At 35.6% G+C, this 22,187-nt stretch overlaps 1 protein-coding gene across 3 annotated transcripts in view; it reads left to right on the top strand.

Moving 5' to 3' along the window:
* The window catches only part of FAM91A1 (family with sequence similarity 91 member A1), a 57,070-nt gene that overhangs the window by 10,494 nt on the left and 24,389 nt on the right, over positions 1-22,187 (top strand). For all 3 annotated transcript variants that reach the window (XM_072603143.1, XM_072603144.1, XM_072603145.1), the window contains exons 2-11: positions 434-518; positions 1,900-2,051; positions 3,162-3,219; positions 12,723-12,790; positions 13,705-13,818; positions 14,843-14,933; positions 16,608-16,670; positions 19,675-19,781; positions 21,525-21,563; positions 21,965-22,077. In XM_072603143.1, coding sequence (XP_072459244.1) covers positions 434-518; positions 1,900-2,051; positions 3,162-3,219; positions 12,723-12,790; positions 13,705-13,818; positions 14,843-14,933; positions 16,608-16,670; positions 19,675-19,781; positions 21,525-21,563; positions 21,965-22,077 — 890 coding nt within the window. The remainder of the gene's footprint in view (positions 1-433; positions 519-1,899; positions 2,052-3,161; positions 3,220-12,722; positions 12,791-13,704; positions 13,819-14,842; positions 14,934-16,607; positions 16,671-19,674; positions 19,782-21,524; positions 21,564-21,964; positions 22,078-22,187) is intronic.

Raw genomic sequence — 22,187 nt, 5'->3', positions numbered from 1 at the left:
GTGTATATATACATATATGTATGTATGTATTTATATATGTTAAAAGTTGACAGCTGGGTGGTATAACAGATAGAGTGCTGGGTCTAGAGTCAGAAAAGACCTGAGTTCAAATCCAGCCTCAGACACTTACTTAGCTGTGTGACCCTGGGCAAGTCATTAACTCTGTTTACCTATGCTTTCTTATCTGTAAAATGAGCTAGAGAAGGAAATGGCAAACCACTCCAGGGTCTTTGCCAAGAAAACCCCAAAGTGGATCACAGAGAGTCAGATAGGACTGAGATGACTAAACAACAGCAACAAAAAATCTTCTTTATTTCTAGTGTTAGAAATTAAGTGAGATAAAATGAAATTAGATATGAATTTTGAGGGGAAAGGTTAAATTTGCATATTCCTATTTTAGAAAATACTTGAAGTTTGTATCATTATTTTCTAGGGTCTTGGAAATTCACAGAGAGAGTATGAAAAGCAAGTTGTGCTCTATAGTATCAGAAATCAGCTACGATACAGAAATAACTTAGGTAAGTAGATATTTTGTTGTTCAGATGCATTGTACTGATACTGTTTTTTAATTTTAATATATTTTCCACACTTTTTTAGTGTGTACTTTATGTTACAGGCAGCATGACGTAGTTGATAAAAAGCCAGACTAACAATTGGGAAGACCATGTTTCAGGACTGTTTCTGACAAGTGCCATGTGACCCTGGACAAGTCACTTTCTGTGCCCCAAGCATTCTTTTAGACCGTGTAGTTGCTGTGCTGATCTGCCTTCATAGAGGAAATTTCTCTCCCAGGAGTTACTAAACCAGTGAAACCATCGATCCAGATTAAAAAAACAAACCAAAACTCCACTCAAAACTTTATGTAATGGAAATTAATAGACACATATTTCATTGTCCTGTATGATCTTATCAGTTAAAAAAAAGTAATTCACATGTAATACATTGATGGCTACCATATTTTCTTTGTGATTTTACTGAAAATTACTGTAGAACACTGTATTTTGTTTTTAGTTTACTAACAATGACTTTATCTCCCAATTCAAATCTTTCCCTCTTTGTCGGTCTAGAGTACATGAATTTTTATTATTTATACCTTCTAGATGACAGTCATTACAGTAGTAACTGTTTCAGATATGTAACTTTAATGACAAGCACTTTTTATAATAACCAGAAACAGTGTTTAGATATTGTATTCCATAATACTCCTAATGTTTCTTCTGGTTAAATTTCTTGTACTTACCTTTAAATCCTGAAATAATAAATCTATCATTTTATTTTATTGTTGGCTATTTTCTTCTCCCTAAATTTTTTAATGTTTGTTTTAGGCATGGCATTTCAGAGTTTGCTTGCTTTTCAAGGTATACTACCAGGGTCTGAAAGCCACATAAATTAAACCCAAACTACTATTTACTCAATTCTATTCTAATTGGCATTTTAGTTTAGCTATCTTTCAGTTTTCTGCTAGTCTAAATATAGCAGCTTTTGCAAGGAAAAAAATGGCATTAGTTAATATTATACAACACATTTAATGCTGCCTTGCCTTACTTAGCTCTTTAGAGTCTTGTCCTATGAAATTACTGTTCTGAGCCTAGATCTTATTCTAAAGTTAAGTGACTTCAGGTATGGAAAAACCCTGTTATCCTAGTTATTTTTTTTTCTGAAGAATTGTTTCTTATAGTAGCATGAAAATTTTTTTGGTTTTCTTAGATGAAAATGGAAAATATTTCCCCATCATTACTGTCTCTCAGATTTTGTTTTCTCATTTGGTTCCTTCCACTTTTTTGGGGTTTTTGTTTCATTCTTTTACTATGTTTGAATTTTATTTTATATTATTGGTGTGTAGATTTAAATAATAAACATCAACAGTAAAATATTATTGATTTGTTTTTCTTTAATCAGTTAAGCATGTCAAGAAAGATGAACGCAAATACTACGAGGAATTGTTAAAATACAGTCGAGAACATCTCATGTTGTACCCCTATCATTTATCCGATATTATGGTAAAGGGCTTGAGGATAACACCATTTTCTTATTACACTGGGATTATGGAGGTGAGTTTCAGTGTTGTAGTTGTAATTAAAGAATAGGTAAACTCTTAAAGAGGAAAGACTTCCTGTCAACCACAAGTCAAAGACAGAATTGTGAATGATGCTAGTCTTTGCACATGTGTGTACATGCACACATATGACTCTTTTGTGCCATTGCAATTATTTGTTAATCAGGTAAATAAAATCAGTTGTGAGATTTTTTTTTTGTACTTTTAAAATTGAGTGTTTTAAACTAATTTCTTAATATTTGAGGTTCTTAGTAATTTTTAAATGTTTTAAATGTTAGTGAAACCTAATAAAGTAGATAAGTGTCCAGTTGCTGACTATACATATGGCATAAATAACCCAAGACTTTGCAAGTAAGTCAGTGGAAGAATAAAGAAAAATGCTTTTGCGGTTCTTGACCCTTAATCCTGTGTCTTAATAATTGCTATTTGATAGCACCTTTGGCCTGAAGAAACTTGGGATCAGTTATCCCAGACCAGCCCAGGCATATTTTTTCCATTGCAGAATGTTCACTAAACTATTAGCTCTTTTGGTTTGTAGTTACTATGTAGGAAATGGGTCTTAACTTACTTCCACATTTGTCCAGGTATCTAGATAGTGGGGAAACATTTTATAGTTGGCTGATTTAGGATGTTGATATCAACCCATTTTTGACTTACATGTAAAAGAGCAGAGAGCATTAAGTGGCTTGGTTCTTGGCTGACACCTGTTAGCTCCTATTCTCCTGCTGACCGTTCTACTGGGCTTTTTATTAGAGGGGCCACTGCTTAATTTTCTCTTATGGATGAACTCTGGATTTGGGTTTATGAGAATTGAAGGGACTGAGCTCTTGAGCTTAATGTTTTGCTAGCTATTTCATCTGCTCTCTCCACAGATCAGAGGAAATATAATTGTTTGGAACTCATATAAGGGGAGAAAGTCACATTTATTAATATTTTGAATTGGGACTGGCTGTCATTTATGCTATAGATCACTAACTATAATCTTATACTTGTAACATAATTTTTTGTACCGTAGCCAAAAATAATATACATTAAAAATCATGTTATTTGCCTAAGCAGGGTTATCTTAAAATCTTAACAGAATATGTTATTTTCTTTTTAAAAGGATATAATGAACAGTGAAAAAAGCTATGATTCATTGCCCAATTTTACTGCTGCTGACTGTGAGTATTATTCATTCAATCATGTTGAACAAAATAATGCACAGATATATGTATCTTTTATGACACTATCTTGAATTACTTTATTTGTTTAGTCTGAAACACTGTAGGCCAAATGGCAGTATTGTTTTTTATAGCAGTAGGATTCATGTGAGTTGTATTAAGTGGTTCATTTGAGTTTCAGTACTTTAATCACCAAAGGAAAAGAGAAATTAGACTGGATGAAAGGGGAGATAATTATATATTTCTAGAGGGATCTACTCTTTCCTGGAAGTTTGAATGATATCAGTGAGGCTATTAGTAAAAGGTTAGGTGGATTGTTTATGTATTTTTTAAAAAAATCTAATTTTATGTATTGTCAGCATGTAATGTAACTCTCTTGATTTCTTTTTTCTAAGGGTGTTAAGGCTATCAAGTAGGCATATATTTATATTTAGATATATCTATCACTTAGAATATGTTGTGTTCTTGGGAGTTCTGTAAGTGTATAAAATGCTGATTCTGTTTTACCTGTACCGATAGACTAATCTTCCAAAAACAGTTTATTTGAGCTCAATTTCTCATTTAATGTTTAGTGGATTTAGAATAGTTTGAGAATCAGCCAAAAGAATGATCTTCAGAATAGGCAAAAAGCCATTTTGGGATTAGCATTTCTTAGCAGTGTTTCATTCAATCCAGGAAACATTTTTTTATGTCTGTGTGATGTGCCATATTGTGCTAGTTGATGGGGAACCCCTAAATTTCTAGTAATATGAGGGACATGAGAAATTCTTTAGCATTTAGCTGAAAAAACAATATATAAATGGGTTGAGTGCTGATAATTTAGATATTTAATAGGTATGATCCTTTTATTTCAGTGTATGCTTTAAATTTCTAACTTAAAATAAATGAGGTGAAATAATTGTATATTGGATGAGGGTCTTTTTAACAATTTGACAAACATTTGCATGGAGGAGCAACTGTCAGTGTTTCAGATAGACTTTCTTTCCATCTACTGACACAAAGACAAAATACAAGCAAGGGTTTTCTTTTTTTGAAAGGAGCATGATAATCAGTGAAAAAAAACTGATTCATTTTTTAGAAACATATAATTCAGTTTCCAATGTTGGAGTTTTACAAATATAGTTTAAAAGTAAAACTGAATTTTCATGAAGGGAGAATATTGAACTAAGCCCTTTTAGAAAGAAAACAGGTGTATATAAAATGAAACTTAACATTGGATTTCAGATTTTTACTTAGTGATATTAAAAAAGGCATGGTGATTCTTATTTCTGTAAGACAGCATATAAAAATTAAGGTATTGTTTACTGTCTCTAGGGAAAACTTTTTGCCTAAGTTCAAAAGCACACAAAATAAAGTATTAGATTTTGTTTTGAGGGGAGAGGTAATTTATAAAACTGGCTTCCATTGGTCAAGAATTTGAAAATATCTTTTTTATATGCCTTGTATCAAAAAATCCCTAAAGAAGACTTACAAATCTTGGTGAACATAGTAAAGATAAATAGAGGATTTGAAGGAGGTAGCAGATCTTAGCTAACAGAACCTTCTGAAAGGATTTCAAAGGTTGAAGGGCCCTCAAGGCTCATTCAGTCCAGCCCATGCCTGACTGGTAATCTTTCTTCTAACATTGCCAGAAAGTGGTTATCCAGCTTCTGCTTGAAAGTCTTGAGTAGTGAGAAGTCATTCTCTCCTAAAACAGTTTACCGTAGCCCGAATTGTTTGGATTTTCCACCTTGTATTACTCTAAATCTGTCTTACTAGAGACACCATAGTAGAGATTGCTTCCTCTATGGGTTGGACTCTGGTCACTGAGGTAACTTTCAGATTCTATGATTCTGCTTCTCCAGGTGTACCTTGTTCTATACTCTGGGGCCAGAACAAATGTAGACCTTTCAAATATTTTAAGAAAGCATTTATGCCCCAGTATGTGTTTTTGGAGGTAAATAGCCCCAATCCCATCAGTTGATTCATAGAACATGGACTCCATATCTATCCAGTCCCCACACCATCCTAGTTGCCTTTTTCTGGAAGAATTAGTCTTTTTCAAATGTTTTATGAGAAGTTCTTTAGTCTCCCATCAGATGTTATATTTAGTTCTCCAATTCGGCAAACATTATTAATCTCCTACTATGTGTAAAGCATTGTGCTAGGTGTTAGGCATACAGATAGAAATAGATTCTGTCTACAAGGAGTTTACATTATATTAGAATGTTACTCATTAAGTGTCTGCTATGTGCCAGGCTGTGCTAAATGAAGTATATACAAATTATTGTTGTATACATGTTTACTTATATAAGTATATATAATGTCCAGAGATAAATAAATGCAAGATTTTTGGTTATTATATATTATAAATACTTATTTGTCTGTATGTCACAATTATCTGTAAAATCTTAAGTGCCATTAGAACAGGGGCTTTTTGTACCTGAACTTTTTGGGCCTGGCACAATTTAAGTACTTAATAAATGACTGCTGAATTGAAGACCTCTACATAAATCTGTACTGTAGGTGAGCAGCAGCACTAACAGTATGTTGTAGCTTTTACTAATAATGCTAGAATTCAGTTCAGCAAATAATTACCAATGCCTACTCTCTGCCAGGCAGTGCTAAGAACCGAGGCGTTAAAGACAAAAACAAAACTGTCCCTGCCCTCAAAGGGTTTCATTCTTCTGGGAGGAAGCATGAAGACCAGTAGATACAAAATAAATGTAGTAATTTTTAGGAGGAGGTAGAATATTAACAACTGGGGCAATCAAGAAAGACCTTGTATAAGAGGTGGCATTTGAACTGATCCATGAAAGGAAGTAATTATTCTAGAAGACAGATGAGGAGAGAGAGCATTACAGGCATTGGACAGAGGGATAGGGACAGCCTGTGTAAGGGCCTGGAGATGGGAGATGGAATGTCAGAGATGGAGTATAGTTAGTAGGTCAGTTTCATAGGAATACTGAGTCCATGTAGGGGAGATTTCTTTATTATGGAATTGAAATGGTCTGACCTGTGTTTTTAGAATATCAAACTGGGGAATGGGTTGTGGAAGAGAGAGGCAAGAAACAGATCAATTAGGTGACTTGCATTTGTTGAATTGAGAGGTGATGAGTATTTGAATCAGTGTGTAAGCTATTTAAATTGAGAAAAGGTGATGTGCTAGACATGTGTAGTTTGAGTTGACAACACTTGACATCTGATTTGATATGAAGAAACTCAGGTAAAGGTGAGTAAATAAGTAAAGATGTTTGGTGACCCTCGATGATTAGAAGATTGGTGGTGCCCTGAATATAGAAGGGGAGTTTAAAATAAGGGGAATACCAGTAATATTAATAGTGACATAATTTCATTAATTAAAGTTTAAATAAGTATTAGTAGGCTAACATTTAAAATATTTTAGTGGGAAATGTGTGGTACGTCGTGAGAAGGGAATGTGGCAGTTTAAGAAATATTTCAAAGGAAGCTTTGTTGATTTGCCTGGCGTGTGGCAATAAGGGAATATGTGCTCTGCTTTGGAACTCTTCCTCCGAATGATTGTGGTGTCTTGGGAAGGAAGTGCTCATGGATGCAGGGTAGGCAGGTGTGCCATCTCTCCATGATGAGAAATGGAACATGGTAATTGGGAATGTTTCTCTATCCTGATTCTACCCTGATTAGGACTGGGAGTAGGGTCCATTCTTTTCCTTATCTTGACAGCATACAGCTGTATGTTTCTATCCCTCCCCCCCTTTACTCTTATATAGTTACTGCCATCAAGTTCCCATGGAAGTTAGTCCAAGCTAGTGTGAATCAGCTTTTCATCTAACATGTAAATGAATCTGCTTATTTTTGTACTTACTCTTTGAGATATGAATACAAAAAAGGAATTAGTCATCCACAAATGAGGAAAACTTTTAATCCTTGGCAATAGAAAAGAAAGCAGTGGGACAAATAGAAAAGTGGAACAAAAAGATGAAAAGAAAGGGGTTGTATAGGGAACTTATTAGACTGATAAATTGAGGGAATGCTACAGAAAAGCTTTATCCAGATTCCAGAGAAGCATTTAACAGTCTCTCATGCTATCATTATACCCCAGATGGAGAGATGAAGGATAGATGATAGCAACTTAATTCTACTTATTTAGATTTGTAAATGATTGAATGACTGGACTCAAAGAATAGGATTAATGGGTCAGTTTCAGCCTGGAGAAAACTTTCTGGTGGAACATCCTAGGAATCTGTCTCTTGATTCTATAATGTTCAGCATTTTTATCAGTGACTTGGGCAAAGGTAATATGCTTATATTGCAGTTAACACAAAACTGGATTTGGATAGTTAGCAGATTGGATGATAGATTTAGTATCCAAAATGATCTCAACAGGTCAATAGAATAAATTACCATGATAGGCCAAACCTAAAAAGATGAAATATAATGGCAGTAAATGTAAAGTCGTAATGTGGATCCAAAAAATCAGCACAAGATGGGGGGATGGTTAGGCAGTTTTTCATGTAAAAAAGATATGGGAAATTTATTAGTTTACAGTTTTAAGATGAATCAGCAGTATAATATGGCAACCAGACAAGCTAATTTGATTTTAGGCTATTGTTAAGAGAGGGAGGCATAATGTCCCGAAGTGATGCTTCTGTTGTATTCTTATCTCAATCAGACTGCATCTGGAGTATTATGATCCATCCTGGGATTCATATTATAAGCAGGACATTGATAAAGCTAGACCTAGAGGTGGGAAACCTGTAGCCTTTGGGCTACATGTGGCCCTCCAGGTCCCCAAGTGCAACCCTTTGAATCCAAATTTCACAGAACAAATCCCCTTAATAAAAGGATTTGTTCTGTGAAACTTGAATTCAACTGAAAAAACTGTACCCAAGGACCTAGAAGGCCACGTGTGGCCTCAAAGCCACAGGTTCCCCACCCCTGAACTTGACTGTATCCAAGACTATATCCACGCTTGCTGAGATGGTTAATAGATTGGAGTTCCTCTCCCATGAGAATGAATTGAAAGAATTCATGTTTAACTTGAAGAGAGACTAGACCTGGATATATAGTTCTGTGAATCATCTGCATAGAGGTGATAATTAAACCCCATGGCAGCTAATGAGGTCACCAAGAAAAGAAATTTAGAGGAAGAAGGCCTAGTACCATCCTGGGGAAAACACCCACAGTTAGTGGACTGCGTGGTGATCCAGCAAAGAATACTGAGAAAAAATAAGACAGGAAATCCAGGAGAGAGTAGAGAGAGTACTTCCTCTCCCCCCAAAACTGATGAGAGGTGATTAGCAGTGGAGAGGGTATATGTTTGTGTGAAAGATGATGATGATGATGGTGATTCAGGTTATGATTTTCTGGGAAAGATGGGCCAGGTGCTGAAATAATTGAGAAAGGAAGAAGGACCTGGGGATCAGAGTACAGTCCCTAATCTAGATAGACTGAAAAATTTAGATTACAAATCGAAAAGGAGAAGAGGTCCCTGAATGATGGTGTTTCTGGAAGTGTCAGTGGAGTATACTGTTTTCTGGCTATCTTTCCAGTACTAATGTGTCAAGGGGTGTGGGTGAAGGTGCAGCGCAACCAATGGTACAGAAGAGGGTTGGGGATTTAGTGTAACTGGGATGGTGCAGAGCCAGGTCTCAGTGATTGCTGTAAAAGGAAGGAGCATGAGAGAAAGTGGTCTGGGAAGAAAGGAAGTTTGTTCACTATGGAATGACAGTTCTAGAAGGCATAGTAAAAAAGATATTAGATATGCTTGTGGGCTTAAGTTTGAGGGATGAAAGAACAGGAAATGAGAATTGAGGATAGTTTTCTCCTAGGTAGCCAGACTTTGATTCATCTAGAGATAGGGCCAGGGAAATCTTTGGTGTGAATTCGCTAACTAAAGGGTTTGCCATGAGTGGTAGATAAGAAGTAAAGCTGATAATTGTATTATTGCCTGCCAAGGGCCAGGGGTGTAAGATTTTAGTGACTCTTGCTTGCTTTCCTGGGATGGAAATGGGGGATAGGAGGTAGGCAGTGTAGCACCAGATTCCTCTCTTGCTTGGTCAGTTACCCATCTTCTCTTGGTCTTCTTTTGGAGTGTTTGGGGGAGGGGCAGCATAGAGTCAGTAGGTTAGTGGCAGTAGTGCAGCTGGGTCTCAAGAACCCCCTTTAAAACATAAGGTAGCTTATAAGGTAGCCCATTCTACTTTTGGCCAGTTCTGATTGTCAGCAGATTTTCCTTGTATGAATCACAAATTTGTCATTTTGTTCTAGTTTTGCCCTCAGGGCCAAAGCAGAACAAATATAAATTCTCTTCCAGGTGCCAGCCCTTCAAATATCTATCATGTCTATCTTGTCTACTTTTAATCATCTATTTTTTCTCCAGAACTAAACATTTGTAATCTTCAGTTGACCCTTATATAGTATGTCCTTACTACCCATCCTCCCTTGGACATTTTCCAGCTTATCTCTGACCTTTCTAACATGTGGTGCCTGTAACTGAACGCAGCACTGAGCTTCACATGTTATCTGAATATGCTTACCTTTTAGTTCAGTTCAGCAAACGTTTATTAAGCAACCACTATATATTTAAGACACTTTGATAAGTGACGAGTATATGAAGATAATATTCTTTGCTCTCAGGGACCTTGTGATGTTCTGAGGAAAATAATGGCACTTCTGCTAGTCTTGGGCTCAGAAGAGATGAGGGCAAAATTGCTGTCAGAAAATTTGAGGCAGCAGAGCTGGCGATCAAGCAATGGTTCATGAAAGAGAGGTGATATTTGAGAAGGGAACAATATCAGTAGCTGTGTTGGAACAGACTTGGTAGTCTAGTACCCTTTATTTGTTAGTGGAGGCCCAGAGAAGGTAAGGGATATACCCCAGCTCACATGAGAACAGAGCCAAGATTCAGACTCAGGTCCAGTGTGTGGAAGGGTAGAAAGGTAAGAGAAATCAGTTAGGAGACTTAAAATAATGTATTGAGAAATGATTATTGCTGAAATGGGGGTGGGGAGATATTGCAATAGAAGCAGAGAGGAGGGCCTGGTATAAGAAGATGTTGGGGAAGTAGAATGGAAAATTCTTGGTAAATAATTGGATGGAAAAAGAGAGAGAGTGGGGTCAAAGATATCTGAGATTTTGAACATGAGTGACAAGGTACCAGTAACAGAAACAGTAAAACTGGGAAGTGTGGCCTGTTTTATGGGGAAGATAAACTCATTATGTCCAAAACCTTTTTTTATGTGATGGATCCCTATGTCAGTCTGGTGAAGTTTTTGGACCCTGTCTCAGAAAAATGTTTTTAAATGCATAAAATAAAATGTGTAAGGTTTCAAAGGAAACCAACTATATTGAAATGAAGACAGAACTTTTCAGTCCAAGGCCACAGACACCCCCCCCCCTTAAAAATTTATATGCACACATACTTTTAGAGTCCGTGGGCCCCAAGTTAAGAACCTCTGTTTTACATAGAGATTAATGGAATAGTGAGGAGGTGGAGTCAGCAAGTGAACGTTACATTTTTTTCAAGTTTCGCAGTGAAAAGAGATCTAGAATGATAATTTGAGGGTCTGCTGGTTGAGGGGAAGAGTTTTGTTTGTGTTTAGGATAGGAGAGACTTGAGTATGTTTTTAGCCAGTGGGGAAGGAATCATGAGAGAAAGAGGGAGCAGAGACTGAAGATGAGAAGAATAGGGAGTATCTGATGCTACAAGGAGCTTGGAGTGGGACTGAGGGGTGGAGAAATAGGATTGAGGCACTGGTGCTTCTCATAGAAATATTCTTAACACTTTCTGGTTACTTTTTTAAGTATTAGAAGGAATTTTAAGGTCATGTAGTCCATTGTGCTCATTTTGCTGTGGTTAGAATGAACTCTCTAAAAGATGAGATTTGCCTAAGATTTGTAACATAATTAATTTTAGACCCGAGAGCAGAACCCTAGTCACCTAGAATCCAGGTTACCTTAGTCCCAACTTAATAAAAATAATGATGAAGATTGTGATGATCACAGACAGAACTGTTCCCCACAGTTTTTCTTTTGTCCAACAAAAATTTATGAATATTTTAAACAAATGTCACTGTACCAAATACTCATAATCTCCAAGCTACAGGGAATGGAAGTTTTTCAAAATGTAGAGAGCTAGGGAAGAAGTCAAGACAATATAGAAATGAAAAGAGGTACATGTTATCCCTGTCTGTCTCCTATTAGAGGTATCCCAAAGATGAGTTTATATCTGAATACTTTTATTCAGTTACAAAAGACTTACTTTGTCCACTTATGGTGGTCACAGAGCAGGTGACGGAACAGATAGGTCACAGAACAAAAGGTGTACAAGAATAATAGCCGGCCAGTGACTTGTTTCATGTTTCGCTGTGTTCCTTTGTAAAAGATGAGAATGAGATGAATCACAGTGATGATAATTACAAGTGATAACTTATATTTACGTAGTACTTTGGGAATTACCAAACTCTTTGTCTTATGTGAATTTCACAATAACTCTTGAGGTAGGGAATGTAGTATTATCCCTATTTTACTGTAGTACCAACGTGATATTTACAGTGTCTGTGGCTGCCATGATCATCCTGGCCTTATTCACAGACTCTCCACATGGAAGACTAACCAAAACATTTATTCAGACATCAGAAAGCCAAATCCACCATAGTAATAAAAATCTATACATGATAACAACTCAGAGGACAACAGCCTTAAGCATTCCTCTATGATGTTTCCCCCAAACCAGCTCCATTAAACAAAATGCCCTTCTCTCCTCATCTGTGAGCTTGCCTGCCTCCTTCGGCTGTGACTGCTCTCTAACTTCCTCTCAGCTCTGCTGTAGCTTTGTCTCCTCCTGTTCCACCCTTTCTGTTCCACCCCTTCCTGTTCCATGTGACTTAGATTCAAGTGACTCAAGCTTCCATGTGACTTAATTAAGCACGTCACATGGACCTATTAATGGATGGGAAAGATCTTCCCATTATGCACAAATACATCAATTCCATTAATTTTAATGGGTACATTCACAGTACACTTACAGATGAGGAAACTGAGGCTCAGAGAAGTTAAATGACTGGTCCAAGTTTACACAACCATTTCAACTTTACCATGAAATACTGTTTGTATTAGGAGAGTACTATACCTCAGCTAGGTTTACACAGATTGGCTTGGGAACCCAACCTCTTGTTTTTATAGGCAAATGAATTCTAATATCCAAACAACTGGCTTAAATTAAAACCCCATTCAAAAGTTGGAGGTTTTCTTTGAAAACTGTAATTTTTCTCTCTTGCTTCTCTTGAGGTTAAGAGATTTTCTACTTTTAAAAAATTTATCTCATTTAGAAAAATATTCAGTAATCACAGTAATGCTTGTTATATGGTTATTATGAAAGACCTCTAATTCTTCTGCTTCCAAGTATTTCTTGCTAATTCTTGATTTTAGGACTTAATATTCAACTGAGTATTCAAGGAAGAATAAGTTACTAAGAATCATTTAAAGTATACTAATATTAAAAGTATGTAAGGAATGTGTAATTCAAAGATTCTTTGTTTCAGGTCTAAGACTTCTTGGCATAGGAAGAAATCAGTATATTGATCTTATGAATCAGTGTAGGTCATCAAAAGTAAGTTTTTTTTCTTTTTTTCTGTCCAAGACCCCCTGCTCCCCTTGACCAAACAGTTCTGTTTAATATGGCTATTTTTGTAGTGGTAGGATCATAGATTGCAGTTCCTTTCATCAAATTAAAGTTTTTCAAATACATGTTTATGCAAAACTAATTTATACCCTTCAATTAATTTCTTACACATTAGTGTGCTGAAAAATATGATTTTATGCAGAAATGTTAAAATTTAAAAAAAAAGTTTGAATATTTGGATTTTTCTATTTCTTAATCTACCTCTTCTTCCCTTTCTTAATATTAACTGTATTAAAGAAGTGACTATACCTTTTCAAACAGTTTTCACCTAAATTTGTATATGTTCAACCGAAATTTTTTTAATTAGGATGGGTCACTAGCAGTTAGAGAGAACCCTAAGAGATGAAGACATTTCTTTTTTCAAAATGCTTGTGATATACACATACCAAACGTATTTGCGTACACATATAACTTTGAATACCTCCCCACCTCTGCCCTAGGCCTATGATTTTATCCACATAGGATAATCCTGATTTAGATACTCTCTTCACTCCAGCCACTTGGGGATGGGTGTCTCTTCTTAATGAGTTTGTGCTTGGATGCTAAAGTAGCTGGCCCGTGACCAGATAGCTGTTATGTATCAGGACCAGGGCTGGAACCTAGGGTTTCTTGCCACTCAGTTTGGCCCCCTGTCCACTTCATGTTATCTATCCAGAATATTTTGTCAATTCAGAATAATTGTCATACCATTTGAAGCATATTTTGAAATCAGTGTATATTCAACCTCTAGATGTTCTCTAAAAGGAAAGGTAAGATATTTTCTTTTGGCATAAGGGGAAGTCATAATTTTTTGTGTGACTATGCAAGTTAAATGTTATCTCAAATGGACTGTGCCACTGCAGAAATTTTTCAGAAGGAAAACTGCTCGTGATCTTCTGCCAGTGAAGCCTGTGGAAATTACTATAGAGGCATGGTGGGTGGTTCAGGCTGGTTACATCACAGAAGATGATATAAAGGTAATTTTAGATATTTTTTTTATTCTGAGTTCACTTAGAATTTTTGGTCAGATTAGTTTTGAATTTGCTACAAAAAGATCTATTTCCATACTTTGTTTTAATTTTAATACTTCAAAAAATTGTGATTTCACTGATAACTCTTACTGGCTAGGCAAATTGCACTCTTTTTTTAATTAATTGATTTATTTTTAGTTTTCAGCATTCATTTTTATAAGATACTGAGTTCTAATTTTTCTCCCCGTGGTTTCCCTCCGCTTTCCCCAAGATGGCCTGCAATCTGACATAGGCTATACATGTATAATTATATTACACGTATTTCTATATTAGTTATGTTGTGAAAGAAGAATGAGAAAGAAAAAAAAGAGACAATAGTATGCTTTGATCTGCAGTTAGACTCCATAGTAATTTCTCTAGATGAAACAGTCTATTCTTAACAGGTGATTTTCATTATATTCTGGGGTGCCAGAATTCGTCAGCCTTCTGCACTGAGTTAGCTAGACTGCTCCTTGTTTGATGGGCATAGTCTATCATCTAGCCTTAATGCCTTTTCAGCTTGGAAGCGCCACCAGAGATAGAATTCAGCTCTCTTAGCCTTTGAGAATCCAGGTCACTTCCATGCTACAACAAGGCTTTGTAATAAAACTCTTTAGTTGGATGGTTCTAATAACATACTATTTGTCTCCAAGAAAATGAAACTAAAAGTATCAGAGTAAAGACCAGACTGTCATTAACAAACAGACAAAATACCTAAGTATTTCTTTAGGTCAGTATAACAAGCTCACTCAAAATCCTTGTTAAGGTTCTAGTTCTGGCCACCAAATGGATAGTAATGTACACAATTTTGAGTGTCCTGGAGGTGAAATTTATAGGACACTGAAGAAATGGAGCAAAATACCTTAAAAAGTAATGAATTCATAATTTTATAATCTTTACAGCTTTAGTTTAACATTTTAACAGCAGTTTTTAAGAGAATTATGGATTCAGTTTGGACAAAACTTAATGAAAAAATTATTATTTTCCTCAGATATGCACTTTGCCTGAGAAATGTGCTATTGATAAAATCATCGATTCAGGTCCTCAGCTCTCTGGATCTCTAGACTACAATGTAGTACATAGTAAGTGGTTATTCAGACATTCCTTTAGGCAACATATGAACTTGTATTTAAGCCATTGAAAGGTTTGATACCATTTATTCCCCGAGTAAGGTTGAGGAAACTCCTGTTTTTTATGACATTTTCTATGGAAACATGTTGTCAAACATATAAAGTATTCTTTCTCAAACGTATTCAAGTGTCCCAGTAGAACCATAATAATTGATAAGTGGACTAGAAACTTAAAATAGCACTAGAGAGATTTATCTGATTTTGAACATATCAGAAAATTATCTGGAATGTAACTTTTGGCAGATTACTTAATCTCCTTGAGCCTGTTTCTTCTGTAAAAAGAGGACATTGAATTAGATGACTTTTAAGGTCCCTTCCAACTCTAAAACAGTGAACTGGTAATTTTAGATAGAATAATTAATGGCACTGTGAATTGGTTAGGGTTAGTGCTAAGTAATATAGCATTGGCTATACCCTTGGAATTCAGAGAAGGAACAATGTTTGGAGGATTTGGAGAAATAGTTTGAGATGAGTTTTAAGCTATTTAAATCTGCTATTTTAAGTTATTAAGAAGAGTGAGCCTGATATTAAAAGCCTTATTTAAAGGAACAAAACATATTTTTTTCCTTTAGCTTTTTAATTTTGAGAATCAATATGGGAGAGATAGTAATGCATTTTTATTTGTAGTTTGTCAGAATTAAGAAGTATTTGTTAAATACTAAGAAAATTTTGCGAGCATGTTCCCCCAGTAGATAGAACAACTGGGCTTACAGTCAGGAAGAATGGAACTTGAATCTTGCCTTAGACATTTACTAGCTATGTGACTCTGGGCAATTCAGCTTAACTTCTCTGGTCCTTAGTTTGTGCAAATTATTTTCATTTCACCTTAATTTCATCTGCAGAATAAGGGTACCAAACTCATTAGCCTCTAAGGTCTCTTCTAGCTCTAAACCTATAGACCTCTGAGCCTATTGTGGTTCTCTTGGATTTACAACCCAGGACAGTTCTGGTTTAAACTGGTTTGAAAGGTATATAGTGATAGCCAGATATAACCTTTAATATATGAAAAGTAGACATGAAAGAATTTATGTAACTTACAATTTGTATTTGTAGTAGAGGTTAGGAAGAGTAAAAGAGAAGAGGGGTAGGATTTCAAAAATCAGTTGAATGAAGAGAGAGAAAGAAGGGACTTAACTAGTGTCTCCAAGCTAAACAAGCAACATTTTAGTAGGCTCTGAAGTTGGCCGGCATAATTCTTGTTCCATGTGCTCAGCCTCATTTTTACTGCTATATCCAGGCAGAGAACTTTTTTTTTCTTTCAACCTGCCAAAACTTTCACTAGCTCCTTTGCTGTTTGGTTTTCTATGTCTATTCAACAGTGTTAACCACATCCATTTGTCACTTCTTACCTTCTAAGCTACTGATAACTAAATTTTTAAAAATCCATTGCAGTTGTACATAGAAGGTGTTTGTCATAAATACACAAAATGAAAAATACTGAACACATTTAAATTTATTTTTAAAAAGAAATTGAGTGCAAAGTGTCAGTACTATCCTGCAAAATATTTGCAGTCTTTTTTTCTAGGGGTGAGGGAGTGGGGTTTGGACCGAGTAAAGAGAAGTACAGACAATAGTTTTTTTAATTTAGTCTTGCAAATCTAAAACAATGCATTCTTGTTTCTGTAGGTTTATATAACAAAGGATTTATTTATCTTGATGTACCCATATCTGATGGCAGTTGTATTGCAGGTATGTATGTGCTATTAGTACAACACATTACAGCATTTATTAAATGTCTGTAATGGATACTTTGTGTAGACAAATGTCTTAGGCACCAAGGGAGAAAACAATATTTATATGAGATGATCCTTGCTTTTAAGAAGCTTGAAGTCTAATAGATGGATAAGATGCTAACCCACATAGTTTTATACAGTAATATAGTATTTCATAATAAGTGCTTTGCAGAGTTATAGAATGCTGTATGAGGAAGCTTGAGGAAGAAGATTGTTATTGATGTGGGAGGTCCGGAAGTCTGTGGAGTGGGTAGCATTTGAGTTCTGCTTTTGTGGATGAGTAGTATAGGATAGCTAAGGGAGATGGAGAGGGGCGTGGAGAAGGAGGTATTCTGATAACTAAGTTTCTCTGTAAATACTTCATTTTCCAGATTTCTTAAATGACTTTTACATTTGGTCATCTTATTTTTCCCTGGGACATTTTAATATGTTTTTGTGTTTAAGCTCTGTACTAGTTGTAAAGAACACGTACGCATCTTAGAGTAGTTCTGAATCGCCAGCTGTTGTGTGCTCTAGAGCATGTGGTAGTAATGGTGAAGATGGTTAAATTGTCCTATGCTGACATAATTTGACCCTGATGGTGAAAGAATTTACTTTGCACATTTTCTACTTAAAATGGCTTGAAAACTGTTAACTGTTCTTATGTGATTTATAGTTTTGGGTGGTATTTAGGTGATAAAACAGATTTAACTTCATAAAATATATTTAGCTATGATTTGTATTAGAAGAACCTACTTAGTGATATAAATATTCTGAAGAGGAGTTAGTTGATACTGAAAATATTTTCAAAACTTGAAACATAGGGAGCACTAAATCTGAAAAACCTAGTGAATCATACCTATTCAAGAGCCTTATTTAGATTAAGGAATTCACATTAATGTTTTTTGACTGCTTGGCTACTGTTTGTATTTCACTGCCAAATTATTGTTAAATAGATTCTGATAATAGCTCTTGCCAGAATTGTTTCTCTGAATATTTTTGTGTGTACAAGAACTTTTGCTTTTAACTTCCTTGGGACATATCCCCAGTATTAGTATAATTGGGCTTTTATAGTTTAGTGATTTTTCCTACTAAAATTCCAAGTTGCTTTTCATAAGTAGGATTAAGTCACAGTTGTAGCAACAGTGTGCCTGGCTTCATACAGCTTCCCAAGATTTGTCATTTTTGTATTTTGTCCTATTTGCCAGTCTGAGGGATTTGAGATAAAACCTCAGAATTGTAATTTCTTTTGTTTCTGCTGCCACTGGCCTAGCCTACTTCACGAGAACAATTAATTAGGCAAAACCCGTCTTTCATGAAATAGCCTGATTTTCCCTTGTCTCTAGTCTGTTTGTCATTTAATTTCTCTTTAATTCATCTTGCACATTTTTCTATTATCAAACTTCCTAAAGCACAATTTTGATCATGCTGTATTCCCCAATCAGAAATCTTCAGTGACTTTGCATATACAAAGTAATCCAAACTCCTTTACTTGTCATACAAGATCTTTTATACTTTGGGCTTCACATTCCTTCCAAGTCTTATATCCAGCTCCTCAGTTTCCTAAACTCTCCACTTTAATCAAGCAGATTGTTGTGAGGAAAGCACCTTGTAAACCTAAAGCATTACCTAAGCATTAGTTGTTGTTCATTGTCTCCTGAAGATACTTTGTAATTTCCTGCCTCTGTGCTTTTATTTCTGCTGTCCTACCTACCTGGCATATGCTTTTCTTTCCTCCCTACCTTTCCAAAGCCTACCAGTCTTTTGAGATCCAGTCTAAACCATATGTCATTCAAAAAAAAATTTCCATTCCGAAGTTTTCTTTCCCCTCTTTACTGGTAGCAGGTTTTTCTCACTACAGTTTATTTTGTTAGCCATTGTTTTGTTGTATACCTATGAGAAGTGCTACAGCATACTTATTACTTTTTGATTGGCAAATAAATACTAGTTAAACATTTTTACTTTAACATACTGTTAACAATTTATACTTTTCAGTTAAAAATTCATTTTAGTTATAACTTTTAAGGATCTAAGGTGGAAGATGGAAATGGGCAAACTTTACTGATTCACAAAAAAAACCCAGCGACTCAAGGGCACATACAAGTAAAACTAAATTTATGATCAGCTTTAGGATTTTTTCCAAGAGAAAAATTTTAAATCTGCTTTTAGAACTAAACTTTTAAATCACTAAGAACATATAGCATAAAAGCTCAGTTAAATTAATACAAAACTTTCTAAATTATGGCTGCTTCAGTTCTAAATGATGGCCACTTAAAGGACAAAGGGAGAAAGAAAAAGATAAGGAAACTAAGGGAGATATGTGGAGATTAGGGGAGAAGCAGAAGAGGAGAAAAGATTGAGTACTAAATAAAAAGAGTAAAGAGGATACAATACAACCCATTTTCTTCCAGTCTAGTCACTTCTCTGCATGATGTTGACCTCATTTTCTTAAGGCATCTGCTCCCTGTCTTGGACCTTATGCAGTAGTTGACCAAAGAATAATCCCAAATTCCACTGGAGCAGCCTTGATTGTCTCCGTCATCTTTTCAGCTAATATTTTCATAGAGGTAATGAATGACCTCTAGTAATCTGTTTAGCAATTGCTTTTAAATTCTTGAGAGTATTGTCTTCAATTCAAGACCTCTATGTAGGCTCAGTGTATTCTCCATCAACAGAAGTTCTCAGGTAGAAGTTATGTGATCACTTCTCCAAAGTGTGTATAAAATGGACAGTTTTGTTAGAATGGCTTTTACTGTGTGATCCACCAACTTTTAGATTCCCTGATACTTTTTTATTTGGTTTTGACTGTAATGAAACAGTATTTGCTAATCGACAGCTTTTGGAAACTTTCCCTGGGTCACTTAAAATTAAGTCAAAGATCATATTCAGGTGACTGACTTTCTATCCCTGGTAAGATATTTAAACTGTGGTTTCATATTTATTAAAATTATGTCCCTAAGGAAATCTGTATTCCTTTTAAGTACCACCGCTTGAAGGTTTTGTAATGAACCGAGTCCAAGGTGATTATTTTGAAACTCTACTCTACAAGATATTTGTTTCAATAGATGAACACACTAATGTTGCAGAGGTAAGTGCAGCAGTTCATATGACAAATAAAATCTTAGAAACTAAGATTTACTTGTAATAAAGCAGACAAAATTTGATTTGATGATTTGGATAAATTGTTTTTTGAACAGTATTAAAGGTCTACTGTATTTTAGACATTTATAGCTCATAAGAAAGTCATTTCTTCAAATTATTTTTTACTTATATTGGAAATTTTAAAAAAGTTAACCCACATACATTTTATCAAATGAGTTTCCATAATCATAGTATTTAGAGGTAAAAGCATATGAACTGCATTCATATATCCAGGGACTTCTTAAAATCATAACTGAATCAGAATATATGAAATATATTTTTTTAATAATTCTTCCCTTTGAGAATGAATGAGTGAAGCATTTATTTTGCTCCTACTGTGTCCTCAAACACTGTACTAACTGCTGGGGATACAAATCTAGAGTCAAAGATAGTCTCTGTCCTCAAAGAGCTTATACTCTTTTGGGGAGACAACACCTCCCTAGTGGTGGCTAGGGTGAAATGCTTTGGTTACGGGGGTGGTGAATGGAATCAAAAAGAAAATAGAATTACATTCTCTATTGAGGAATAATGGCAGAGTGGTCTAAGAACAGGAGGATGGTTGGAGGTAGAAGGAATGTGGCAAGGTTCTTGGCAAGGTCATGGAAGAGATGGTCAGCAAGAAGGCAGTGAAATGAAGCATGGATTTAGGGGAGCAGCAGTCATCAATCAGGACAATGGGGCCCCTAGATGGAAGGTTCTTCAGGGTATGATGTCTGGTATAGGTAAGACTATGGAAGAGATAGTGAGTTATGGTGTCTGGGGCCTATCTTTTCTGCTTTACCTTGACTTATACTATATCCTTCTAATTGAGTTCTCTTCTTTGGGTCTTTATTCCTTTTCCTCCCTTATTGTCTGGCTTCCTTATGTCATACAGTTCCCTTGGTCTGTTTGCTTCTACTATATGGTACCAGTTCAATTCAGGAAACATTTGTTAGCTCTCTACTATGTACAAGGTAGGGATAGGTACTAAACCTGAACTTCATGGATATAGGGAGTTCTCAAATGAGGAAACTCCCTCTACCACTGTGTGTTAGCTCTTTCTCAGCATCTTATGGTTTTAGAGAGTTTCTTTACCACTGAGTGGTGAACTCAATTGCCCAGGGTCACACAGCCGGTATATGTTAGAGGCAACAGTTGCACCTAGGTCTTGGCTCTTTATCCACTAAGCTGTGCTGTCTCCTGGGGATTCACAGACAAAAAGTTGATGTTCTTTAGCCTCACAGAACTTAAAATTCCATGGGGGTGGGGAGGGGGAACAAATGCACAGATAAGGAAATACAAGATAAGTGTGGAGGAAATGAGAGCAGTGAGAATAATGGGAGATGGGGGGAGGAATAGGTGGGCTCCCTAGTGGAGGCTGAGTTGCTGAAACTGGAAGGGAAGGCATTATGTAGTGAAAGGAGAGGAGGCATGTTAGTTATTTCAGGCAGGAGTCTGGGAGTGGTTAGAGACATTTTCCTCTGGGCTGAGCAGCTGTGAGAAGTCACCTGGGAGTCCCTATAGAAGCAGGAATAATGAGTATTACATTCTTTCTGAACCTGAGGGTTTTTTAAAAAATTTGATTGGTTCTCTGCATCACTTTTATAGTTTTTCAATTTTATAGTAGTAATGTTCATCAAATGGTTATAATGTACATCCTTTTTTATAAGCTTTTAATTTTGAATTCTTATTTTTGACATTTTTCTCCTAGCTTGCAAATGTCCTTGAGATAGATTTATCACTAGTGAAGGTATGTAATTTTATATAGAAATTTAATTTTATTTCATTGTTTGAATTGAGAACTTAATGACTTGTCAACCTTTTCTTTTCACTGTAAGTCAGTGAGGCTAGGTAGATTGGAAGCTGGGTTGAGATTCTTAGGAGTATTCTGAGAAAGTAGCAGAGACTAGAATTATTAAACCTTTTGAAAACTGGTCTGTATGAGTACTTTCTGGGTACTCCCGTATTTTTCTTCCTCGATATGTCAAGATTTTTAGGGAAGATACAGCTATCTAAAAAAACTACTTGGGTAGTTGGGTGTGAAAGTGTTTAAGAAAAAGAGTTACAAACTGTCCTGATATTTTCCTTCATACATTTCTTATAGCTACTTTGTTTTCATCTAAGTAGTAATCTATATATTTTTATTTTCAGAATGCGGTTTCCATGTATTGTCGATTAGGTTTTGCCCATAAGAAAGGACAAGTAATTAATTTGGATCAACTTCATTCATCATGGCGGAATGTTCCTTCTGTAAACCGATTAAAGTAAATACTTTTATAGAATCACGAAATTTTTTGAATGCAATGGGCCCTTAGCAGTTCTAACTCCCTTATTTTATAGATGAGAAAAATATGACTGTGAAGTAACTAAGCCA

Source organism: Notamacropus eugenii, chromosome 4 (assembly GCF_028372415.1).
Source record: "Notamacropus eugenii isolate mMacEug1 chromosome 4, mMacEug1.pri_v2, whole genome shotgun sequence".
Lineage (NCBI taxonomy): Eukaryota > Metazoa > Chordata > Mammalia > Diprotodontia > Macropodidae > Notamacropus > Notamacropus eugenii.
This window is presented reverse-complemented; position numbering and strand designations above follow the sequence as displayed.